At 42.6% G+C, this 11,004-nt stretch overlaps 2 protein-coding genes across 2 annotated transcripts; one reads left to right on the forward strand and one right to left on the reverse strand.

Annotated features, from left to right (window-relative positions):
• Positions 1-529: 529 nt before the first annotated feature.
• On the reverse strand, positions 530-10,682 carry LOC120973478 (putative disease resistance protein At1g50180). Its single transcript, XM_040399138.2, has 3 exons — positions 10,596-10,682; positions 4,265-4,320; positions 530-1,423 (listed from the first exon to the last, which is right to left on the reverse strand). The coding sequence occupies exon 3, from the start codon at positions 1,410-1,412 to the stop codon at positions 930-932; it is 483 nt and encodes a 160-aa protein (XP_040255072.1). The 5' UTR covers positions 1,413-1,423; positions 4,265-4,320; positions 10,596-10,682; the 3' UTR covers positions 530-929.
• Positions 6,162-7,508, forward strand: LOC109750725 (NAC domain-containing protein 104). The gene is made up of 3 exons (XM_020309674.4): positions 6,162-6,613; positions 6,696-6,985; positions 7,095-7,508. The coding sequence occupies exons 1-3, from the start codon at positions 6,454-6,456 to the stop codon at positions 7,242-7,244; spliced, it is 600 nt and encodes a 199-aa protein (XP_020165263.1). The 5' UTR covers positions 6,162-6,453; the 3' UTR covers positions 7,245-7,508.
• Positions 10,683-11,004: the final 322 nt, after the last annotated feature.

The following is an 11,004-nucleotide window of genomic DNA, read 5'->3' on the forward strand; positions in this document are numbered from 1 at the left end:
GACTATGATGAGACATTCACTCTTGTGGCGGCCCACCACTGTCCGCACTCTCCTTGCTGTGGCTTCTATTCGTCATTGGTCTATCTCTCAACTTGATGTCCATAACGCTTTCTCAATGGCAAGTTGCGTGAGGAGGTTTATATGCAGCTGTTCCAAAGTTGCTTCATTATCCATACGACTAAGAGGATGCACATCTGTTGGCATCGCATATCTTGTTTGTGTAGCAACGGGCATGCTACGGGTGGTTAACAATGCTCTACTGCCGTTACTTGCATTTGGAAAGGCACTGACCCATCCATCATCTTTTAGAACACTTTGTTTATTTTACCCCAAGTATTCTCCTCCAACACACTGTCAAAAAATATATATTCTCTTTTATAGTAACAACTCATATATCTTCTTCTCCACTTTATACACCCGAATGTTGTTGCTGAACTCGACGATTTGATTGCAAATATGCTTCAGTATGTCAGTTGTGTTTTGACTAGAGAACGAGAGAGACAAAAGACAAAGAAATAAAAGTGAATAGTTGTTCTCATTGATGATGGGATTATACACACACACACACACACACACACACACATATATATATATATATATATATATATATATATAGCCCCCGAAAGGGTGCGTCCGAAGGGACACGAGACAACCGCCTCAAGTAGGAAAAGCAGGGATTAATAGGATTAATCAAATCCTAACAAGTTGTACTATTTTTTAGGAAGGGACACCCAAACAGTTACAACAAAGTGTTTTTTTTTATCTCAGGTCCAGTAAGTATGTTTCTAGCAATTGTTGTTTTCCCAAACCACCCATGAGCCACACTGAAGATGTGGATGATAAATTTACCCCTCCTCTCAGAGTTTACAAGATGACATGGCCTTTGTTGGTTTCAAGGATCAGTATGAACAGATAGTGGCGAAGTTGCTTCAGGGAGGGGACGAACTCTCTGCACTCTCCACAGTCAGCATGTCTAACAACCCATCAACACCGACAATACTACTACTTATGCTATGCATATGATCCTTGATACCAAAAATCTTCCTTCTTATAGGCCGTACTTCAAAACCAACTTCATGGAGGGTGGTCACATCACATGGTAAGACAGCACACCTTGTAGCACGCATGAATCCTTTGTAGAGCCTGTTCCGCTTCTCCATGTACTCACAATCTTCAATGACATTCTCAGCGTCTTCAATGGAATCTTCGATCTGGCGGACGGAGGTGGCCATGGTACTGATGGCATGTCCTGGCCTTGGCTTGTCATGGAGATCTTGTAGTAAGCCCTGCAGCCGCGCCAGCTCTTCTTTCAGGAACACCACATCATCTTTGACTCCGCATGGTAGGGATGTCTCCTGTACAGCAAGGCCGCTTATGCTGCCAACCAGAGCCAAAACAGCGGTTTGCTCCATTTGCTCCTTGTCTGCACACTTCTGAAGTTCTGAGAGATGGAGTGCTTGATAGTAGCAAACAAGTGGTTCACGGGGATGAAATGTTCCACTTAGTTGTGCATTATTCTTCCCTTGATTGCAGCACAAAGGCAAATAAAATGACAAATCCAAAGCTAAGCATACATGGTGGGGAGAACGGCATTGCATCACAGCAGCAATATACTGGAATAAGATTCCGCATTGAGACTAGTTTTGTTTACACCAGGAGGTCTTAGCTCACCCATGGAGTCAGCCGTTTGAGTTGGAAGATAGAGGTTCCCAGGGCAAAAACTGGACATTCAACGTCAATTTAAACACGTTTCTTTCTGGACAAAAATAACACTAACAATTTGAATATGTTGGGAGATTGATTTTCACAGTTTGAAGGTTTCGTTCTTAGGAAGGCTTGCAATCTTCATTTCACAAAAAACAGAGAGGGGCCTCTGCACCTGTATTTTCTGCAATTCATTGTTTGCTAATTTGGTCCGGTGTGCCATTTTCAAAGCAGTGTGGACTCGTGCGGTAGTGTGTCCTATCCACAGGAGACACAGGTTGATAATTCCACAAGGTATCCATCCACCGTAGGTAGACACTAGACAGCGGAGGGCAGAGGAATCACCGATAGTGGTCGATCGAAGCTAGTTAGTAGCATACACGTCAGCGATAGTACGCAAGAAAAATAGACCCGCACCAACGCCGCACCAAAAAGACAGCAACATGTGTGGGGGGGTCTATGTCGCCTGGCCTCGCAATCTTTCCGATTGTTTGATCCGTTCCTCCCTTGTCATGGTCTTGCAAACGATGTTCAGTCTAGCTACAAGCAAACACCGTTTTCAAGCTGTAACCGTCGGTGGTTCCCATGCATTTATGGGTTGGGTACACGAGAGAGATAGATGCAGCTGGAGTATGTGAGAAGATGAAGCAATCATCCATCAGAAACGTATGTACTGCAACAAACAGCACATATGAAGAACAATAATCAGCGGGAAAGAGGGGCTCATCTCAAGAGATGGAAAGAAGCTGACGAGCGAAGCTAATCTTGGCCTGCTGTTGCTCCCTCCAACACCACCCACCAATCCACCGTGGTGCCGCTGGCAGATGATGGCATGTTGGGATGGCAGTGCAGTGCAGTGCAGTGCCGCCGAGGCCACACATGGTGGTGCACTGGTGCTTGCAACAGTAGTAGCAGAGGGGATAGATGATAGCCCAGAGGCCCAGAGGCCAGAGCACATTCCAGCCCCCAAAATAGGCAGAGAGAGGAGTGGACGACCCACCGATGCCATGCCGATGCACGCCAGATTAGCCCAAATCAAACTATATCTAATTAAACACATACTGCCCCTGTTGAGAGCTCAAAAGGAAAGTTCAGTTGAGGTAGCATGTACGTATATGGAGAACGTAAATTTCCCAGCTAAAAAAAAACATAAATTTCCAGGACATGGATGGATGTATATAACCCATTTCTTTACTAAGAAAAAAACCCACATTTTCCATGTTTTGAGAAGTTAGGAAGAAAATCATAGATGCACACAATAGTAGAGCACTAGAAACTTAGAAAAGGAATCACATTCTCTAAGTTTTGAAAAGTTAAAAAAAACATACATGTAAATAATACTAGAAATTTGTGCCTATAAATTTTGGTAAAAAATATGATCATTTGCAAACTGTGTGAAACAAAAAAAACTCCTAACACAAAAGGCTACTTCACTTGTTGTGAAGAGTTTTTCTTTTTTTTCCACGTCGTAGGTATGCGAAACTATAAAAAAATTCCAACACAAAAGGCTATTTCTCTTCTCTTTTTTTTTGCAGGCCATAGGTGGCCTTTGTTTAAAAAAAATGCAAAGACAAGTTTCTATCCATACTCTGCACGTATGCACTTTTTCACAATTTTTCAAAAGTTGAAAAAGTCATTTTTTAAATTCATATGTGCACCCATGCAAAGAGTAGCATTTTCCCATGCAAATTTAGCTTATTATCATCATGTTATCTGACCCAAGGATGTAGTTGGTAGCTTTAATTCAGGCACACAAGAGTCTTTGATCTGTCTATCTATCTAGAAGAAAACAAACCATGGGAATGTAGAACTCCTAGCCAAGTGCTCCTAACGCAAGAATACGAAGATGAAACATGTGCGGAGCTGAGCTGATAGTGCAAGGACACTCGTACTAGCGTTGGAGATCCTGTCGACTTGTTCCCTTGTCACAGAGAATGGAATGCAGATGCAGAACTGCGTCATCAGGTCGTCACCCGAGCGGACGGCCCCGCAGATCAAAGCTCCCTTTGTATGATCCGTGGGCTCCCCTCTCGGGGACTTATTAGGTACCCCCACCTCTACGTGTGCTGCTCACTGAAAAAAATAGCACGCTATAACCTCGCTAATAGCATCTTGAGAATTGTCTCGCTAAATATATCAGTGTACAACGTCTCGCTAATAGCACGCTATAGCACGATATAGCACGCTAATAGCATATTTTGAGGTCGGCGCTATTTTGCTGTAGCACGCTATTTTTTTCATTGGTGCTGCTGCTGCTGCTGCCATGCCACCACCAGCACCACGCCACCACTTCATCTGCATGCACCTAGCTAGCTCAAGTGGTGCATGGACTTTGCCCAATCTTACATGGACATGGCCTGCCATAAAGAGACACGGCATGCACAAAAACTGTTCCTAAAGAGAATGGCTAGATAGAGAGCAAGAAAAGGCAGGATAAAAGTGCAGCGAGTAGTGTGTGCATGCATGAGTGTGTGCACCATGGAATGATTGACTATCATCTCTACTCTTTTCTCCTTCTTTTATATGAGGCCACAGATTGAGCTGTTAGGATTCTACTTACCTGGAAGATTCTGATCATCGGGAGGGTTGTTGAGCCTGTATGTAGTAGACCTGCACCTGCATGCACCAAGATAAGCATCTCACCAAATATTAGGGACTGGTAGTGGTTAGCAACTTAGCATATCATCTCAAGAGATTAACATCTTATCCACACGCATCAACACAAACTAATCTCTCTCTGCCAGCTGACACATAAGCCACACTCTGCCATAGGCAGATGTGTCTCCTACCAATTGGGCTACAGCTTACTTAGCAAGGTGGTATTTTACCCAAATACTCAACAGCGTAGCGTCGCCGTCATAGATAGTGTCATGAATCATTGTCATAATAGTGATGCCTGCCAAATTATTTCTGTCTCTTGCAAACCGAGCCAGCACAAGTAACTTGAAATGATTGATGCGTTTCTTTTCTGATGAAGCAGTTCGTAAACATGAGCACAAAATAGATGGGCGAAAAGGATGCAGTGCAGGAGGAGCTTGAGTGGCTTCATCTCCAAGTGATGCGCTTTGTACTTTGCCACAACTCCACTGAACTCTCTGCTGCAACTTGCTGGCCTGGGGGATTATTATGACGATGGTCAAGATGTATGAAAAAGCATATGGTTGGACAAGGGTGACGACTGCATGACATGAGGAGGAGGAATGCACCCATGCCAGACAAAATTTATACAGTGAAGGCACTCACAAGACCCACTCCACTATTGGGGACGCAGGACGCTTGCTAGCCCCATTTGTGCTGGTAATTTCAGAACACGGTTGATGGTGCATGCCCAGTTGTGTTGGACCTGACCTTTGCTTCACATATCACCCAGTGAGAAGTTAAGCTGTCATGATATGGGCAAAGAAATATAGGCAAGTCTAGGTCTCTAGGATAGCCTTTACACACCCAAACAAACGATCTAACAAATCAAACCCAAGACTTTTTCCTTAATTGTTCTAATACAAGTTGGGGGTTCTTTTGCTAACTAGTAGTTCACTTCAGGTAAACACTTGCACTGACATGAACCGACACGAGTAATGTATGCTATACTACACGATTAAAACCTGAAGAATATGAAACATCTGGTACTGCCCTCAAAAATAGAAGTGACAAACAAAATTATTTTGTGTTTGCAATTATTTGAAAATATCCCTGAAATATTGGGGCTGGGAAACATAGTATGCACTTCGGCTATAAAGATCACATGCATGCATATCAGCGGTCAAAACCAAATCAAATTACTATTTGTTGGTCCAAACAAATTCAAGGTGCTATTTGATGCATGATTGCTTGATATCTACATGATATCCAACACACGTCAAATAAGAGAGAGTCAAAACTTCGGTCTAATCAGCACAATAATTTAGTGGCAAGATGAGGTTTCGCATTACTTGCGCGTGCAACCTAAACAAGACAATTGTTGATTCTGTCATCTCACCTAGCTCGTCATTCACTTCTCCTGATCTCAGATATGGATGGGCATATGTCAGGATTGAGAAAACTCCGATCACATGATATTACGCTATATTGACAGTTCTCTTGGGCAGACATGGTACTTTGAAGTGTACCTAAAGTAGCACACAAGCATCATGCTAGATTATGATGCAAGAGTCTGCTACTGAAACTTTGGACGGATGAGATGGTTATGCAATGTAACATATCCAAGCAGAGTCAACGAAGATCAAATACATCCGCAAAAGGCTATCCTAAATTCCTAATTGAGGACACCCAAACCAGCATCATTGCTAGGCAAGAAACTGTCTGTCTTGCTCTCCGGCTTTGTTATAAAATATGTAGAGCATGATGAGGCACCATGCATGCATGCATTGATGGGCTCTGTTAGTTCGTAACGATCCATCTAAACAGTAGAGCAATTTGCAGTAAGTGCTCCGAACATCAAATATATAGGACATACTCTGTCCAAATCCAACATTAGTGTTGGCATAGCATCATTAGCTCCCTCCATATAAAAATGGTGAGGAAAAGGAAGCATGACACTTAAGTTGGCAGGCTTCTCAAAGCAACCATGCTGCAGCCGCCTTCAAAACCTTTCAACACTCCTTGAATTGCACGTCTCTCCCTCTCTCTCCCTTTCTCTACGTACAAATACACACACGCATACAATCCCTATAAATACTACTAAGAAACCACGTGAAGCAAGCACCCGCTCGCAGCCTTCCATCTTCCTCTACTCTATCTACTCCAGCATATATGGGTGGATCTACTAACCTTCCTCCTGGTTTCCATTTCTTCCCCTCCGACGAAGAACTCGTCATCCATTTCCTCCGCCGCAAGGCGGCTCTCCTCCCATGCCGACCTGACATCGTCCCTACGCTGCCTCAGAATCGCTACGATCCATGGGAGCTGAATGGTATGTACATAATACTTTCTTTCACAAACCTTTGTACATATCACAAGTAATGTCTAGTCCTGATTCTGACAACTCTTTCAAGGCAAAGCACTTCAAGCAGGGAACCAGTGGTACTTCTTTAGCCAAGCAACACAGAGTAGGACCTCACGAAATGGGTGCTGGAATCCCATCGGTGCCGATGAGGCAGTAAGTAGTGGCGGTTCTCATGTCGGCCTGAAGAAGACACTCGTCTTCTCCATTGGGGAGCCCTTTCAGGCGACCAAAACCAACTGGGTTATGCATGAGTACCACTTACTTGACGGGAATGGGGGTACCAGCAGTTCAGGTAGTTCACGCAAGCGGTCTCACAAGAAGAAAGACCACCCAGACAAAGTGAGTGCTGCATACATGTTATCGCATCTAACATTTTCTTATACTCTGCATTTAGCAGTATCATATACGCATGACAAACGTGTCCAACATGCATGGATGATCATCGCAGGAATGCAGCAATTGGGTGGTGTGTCGGGTGTTCGAGTCGAGCTACGATTCGCAAGTGAGCTTCCACGAGGAGGACATGGAGCTTTCATGCTTAGACGAGGTGTTCCTATCCCTAGATGACTATGATGAAGTCAGTTTGCCGAAGAATTAGAACCTTTGCTAGCACATTTGAGAGAATGGGTTTTGTGCCTACCATGCCATCTGATCATGATGATACTCATAAGAGAAACATCTTTCTTAATGATCAAATGATCTGGTCGGTATTAAACCTAATTCACTCCATCTAGACCAGAGATGTAATTATTCTCCTCCAAGAAGGTGCATGAAACAAATTTAATATGTTTTGACTACTATGGAATATAAGTGTGTAATGGCCTAATGGCCACTCTTTCAACTAGCAATTACTCAAGCATTTGATGGTTTCTCCTAAATAGCAAAGGGCATGTCCTGAATGATCATTGTATGAAGTCAACAGTGAGCGCCATGAAGTGGCTTGTGGGGGGTAGGACTTAGGAGTAGTTTTGGAGCGATGCAGGCAATGCTTGTGCATGCCGACTTCTCCTCCAACTCATTGTGTTTCTATGTGTTGTGAACAATGTTATTGTGCCCACAAAGCAAAGGCCAAATGGAGTCAGTCAGATGCTTTTAGATCACAAGGATAAAAAGAAAGAGCATGGTTGGAACTTGTGCAAGCATATTGCTATTGATGTCATCAATGAGATAAGCTCCAAAAGGTAATAATGTATATGTGTGTCCATTCCAGACAGAAAGTGTGCATGTGTGGGGAAGTGGTACCACCATGCACTGGTAAGACTTGCCAAACCAGTTACCTGAAAATCAGGTAACCACTGAAGTTTCTAAACTTGTTTAGTTATTTGCAGTGCATACTGCATAGTGCACTCGCTTTAGATCACTAATCATGGATAGCAACTTTTTAGTAACTTCTTTTAGTACTAAATGGGTTGTTGACTTCTTAATCCAACCCTAGAAATGCGATGATATAATTCTGTCTGTCCTAAGAGAAGTTGGTAGTGCCTCCATCAATAGTTTTAGCATGCTTGTCGTTACTTTTCATGGCTTGCAATGCATGCTTACATCATAAAAATGTGAAACAAAAAACATGGATAAAGAAAGAGAAAAACTAAACTAACTATAATTATGTTAGTGGTCTTCATGTGTTATCATTTGAGTAGTTCATCTAATGACTTTCCTATTGATGCGATACTGGAAGAGGGAATGTGAAGTTCACATTCCAACATTAGCAGACAAATGGAATAAAGTAAAAATATATGTTTTAAGTAATTTATGTACATTCTTCGAAATCAGTGTTGAGTGTGGTCATGATATTACTCAGGCCAAATGCGACAAGACAACCTATTATTTACAGAAAAGATCCATTAATCTGAGCAGTAATAGGAATACATGTCTTGATATAAATGCACCGAGACAGTAACTGAAACAACGCAAGTCCGGAACTAATCATAATTGAGCAACATCTATTGAGAAATACTCCCTCCTTTCCTACATATAAGTCTTTTTAGACATTTCAAATGGACTGCAACCTACGGATGTACGTAGACATATTTTAAGTGTAGATTCACTCATTTTACTCCGTATGTAGTCATTTGTTGAAATTTCTAGAAAGACTTATATTTAGGAACGGAGGGAGTAGATAACACCATACACCAAATAGTCCTCCTGGACTCCCTAAAAGGAGAAACAGATGTTGATCTGCTTTTCAAGGTCAAGCCTTTTGAGTGAAAATTTGAGATGTAAAAATCAGATAGTAGACTTCTCAATGTCAGGCCTTTTGAGTGAAAAATTTAGATGTAAACATCTGATGCTAGAACATGAAAGTCCATTGGCATTTCTAAGAAATTAAACCTGAAGTAGTTTTCCTGAAGGTCCTACTTTGTATCCTTTCCTAGTAAAAGTAACACTAAACACGCAACACAGTTAGGAGTGTCATAAATAAATTTAATCCCACTTGTAAATCTAAAAATTTTTGCTAGAGAATTTTCAAATTATTAGTAACCCTCCTACATGAAATGAATCAGCGGTTCTAAAATGAGATAGCAGCAGAAGAGTTCTTGTAGATTATATACAACAACAAATCAACAGAGCCCCCTCTGCATCAATATGTCTGGCACATAATATTTAGAAGGCCAAAAATGTTTGCTTTACTGAGTTTTAGAATGAGAATGGAATTGCTAGTTAACTATATATCATGTTCCATATGCTATTGTATTCTTAAATTACTCAAAAGAAATAGAAAAAGTCTACTACGACACTTATTTGGCGCACTAGCTATGTTTAGTAGCTTGGAGCCCCCATTGATCTCCACGTAGTTGCATTAACTTCTGTAAAAAGGTTGCATAATGTAGTGCACATCAGCACATGCTTTACCATGTAACCGTTAACCATTACCCCAGCTGAGTGCGCATATAGCTTATCATGGAAGCCATTTCCTTAAACGAGCAAAGCACTCATGGAAAAGGTTGCTAGCAAAGCCATTTCAAACGGAGATTAGGCGGGCCAGAAACCAAACATGTAGATAATACATTACCTACTACAAGGCACAAAGCAATCGAGAACTTTACAGATCTCTGTTACTTTCAACAAGTACTTGTTGTGTCCCTCAGGTGATGACACGAAGTTACGCATCAACAACTAGGTGAAACTTCCTATGGGGTCCAATGGCATGCGTGTGCTTCTCTTCTGCTGGACACCAATTATTGTCATGATAGAGATGAACTCGTCGATAAGTGTGGCCAGTGGCAAGGTCTGTTTCAATCCTGCCAAACTCATTATGTTAGATGGCATCAAAGCAACATAGGACCACTAGAAGAACAGGGGCATTGAATCTTAACGGGCCAACTCAGGTTATACAGTTGACATGACAGGGGATTAGGATCATCAGTAATCTGACTAGCACTTTACACCTACTGTGGTGCCATCTCAATCTTGGCCCTTTCTCCAGGACCACACCTCACTGACTGTTCGGCATGAAACGGATACCTGCTCAATAAAGTGACAATCCACCAGCAGAAACAGAAGCACAATGCTAGGTGCAAACCAAGTTGGGTAATTGAAGAACAGAACAGCAAGCAGAGAAATGCCATCTTTGAGTATGGAAAAATCATAGGCATTCAGTTCTGCAATCCTCTGAAGCCGCTGCAACTGAACTGACAGATATAGAAGTGTGTAATAACTATGATTTCCAGAATGATCGGTACCAGACCAAATTGATCGCAAAAGTCTGAACTAAACCCTAAATTTGTGAACCCACCTCCCAGCGATCCCCCCTCAACTCTCCCGATTCGTCCCCCAACATAGCATCCGGCATCACAGTGAACCGCAATTTCAGTTGAGCAGACCTCACAGCCACAGGGACCGCAGGGGCGCGCGCGCGCAATCTGTTTGACGAAAATACTAGGCGACGCCCACAAAACAATCTGCGTGCAGTTAAGCGGGGTGAGATGAGCGGTCTTGGGGAGAGCACCTGGTGGTTCGTCGGAAGCAGACCTCGCCGGAGTAATCTCCACATCCACCGCCACCCCCGCCGACCAGAAGCTTCTCGTACACAACTACTCCGTATCAATCAGTCAAATAGAAAAAAAAGGAAAAACGAAGAATTAGGGCCTTGGCCCGTGAGACTAACCGGCCCACTCTTTTTTATTTCCTCCTCGGACGCCCGGCTGAGAGGCGACCGAGCGAGCGATTGGACCGGCCCATCTGTAGTAGGTAGTTTTGGGAATCTTCTACAGGTTCCCAGCGGGTTTTAGGCATTTTGCTTCTGCTTTTGCAGCTTTTTCACTTTGGTGAAAAAGCCATAAAAGCTTATAAATAGATGCTTTTGAAGCTTTTATGATTTTTAGACCTAAATATAATTATATTGATTCATCAAAAGT

Source organism: Aegilops tauschii, chromosome 2 (genome assembly GCF_002575655.3).
Source record: "Aegilops tauschii subsp. strangulata cultivar AL8/78 chromosome 2, Aet v6.0, whole genome shotgun sequence".
Taxonomy (NCBI): Eukaryota; Viridiplantae; Streptophyta; class Magnoliopsida; order Poales; family Poaceae; genus Aegilops; species Aegilops tauschii.

Bases quoted from the DNA above. Each gene is read 5' to 3' on its own strand.
- LOC120973478 (XM_040399138.2), bottom strand. From the start codon at position 1,412: ATGGAGCAAACCGCTGTTTTGGCTCTGGTTGGCAGCATAAGCGGCCTT.
- LOC109750725 (XM_020309674.4), top strand. From the start codon at position 6,454: ATGGGTGGATCTACTAACCTTCCTCCTGGTTTCCATTTCTTCCCCTCC. The intron at 6,614-6,695 runs GTATGTACATAA...AACTCTTTCAAG, and splicing joins CGATCCATGGGAGCTGAATG to GCAAAGCACTTCAAGCAGGG. The intron at 6,986-7,094 runs GTGAGTGCTGCA...TGATCATCGCAG, and splicing joins AGAAAGACCACCCAGACAAA to GAATGCAGCAATTGGGTGGT.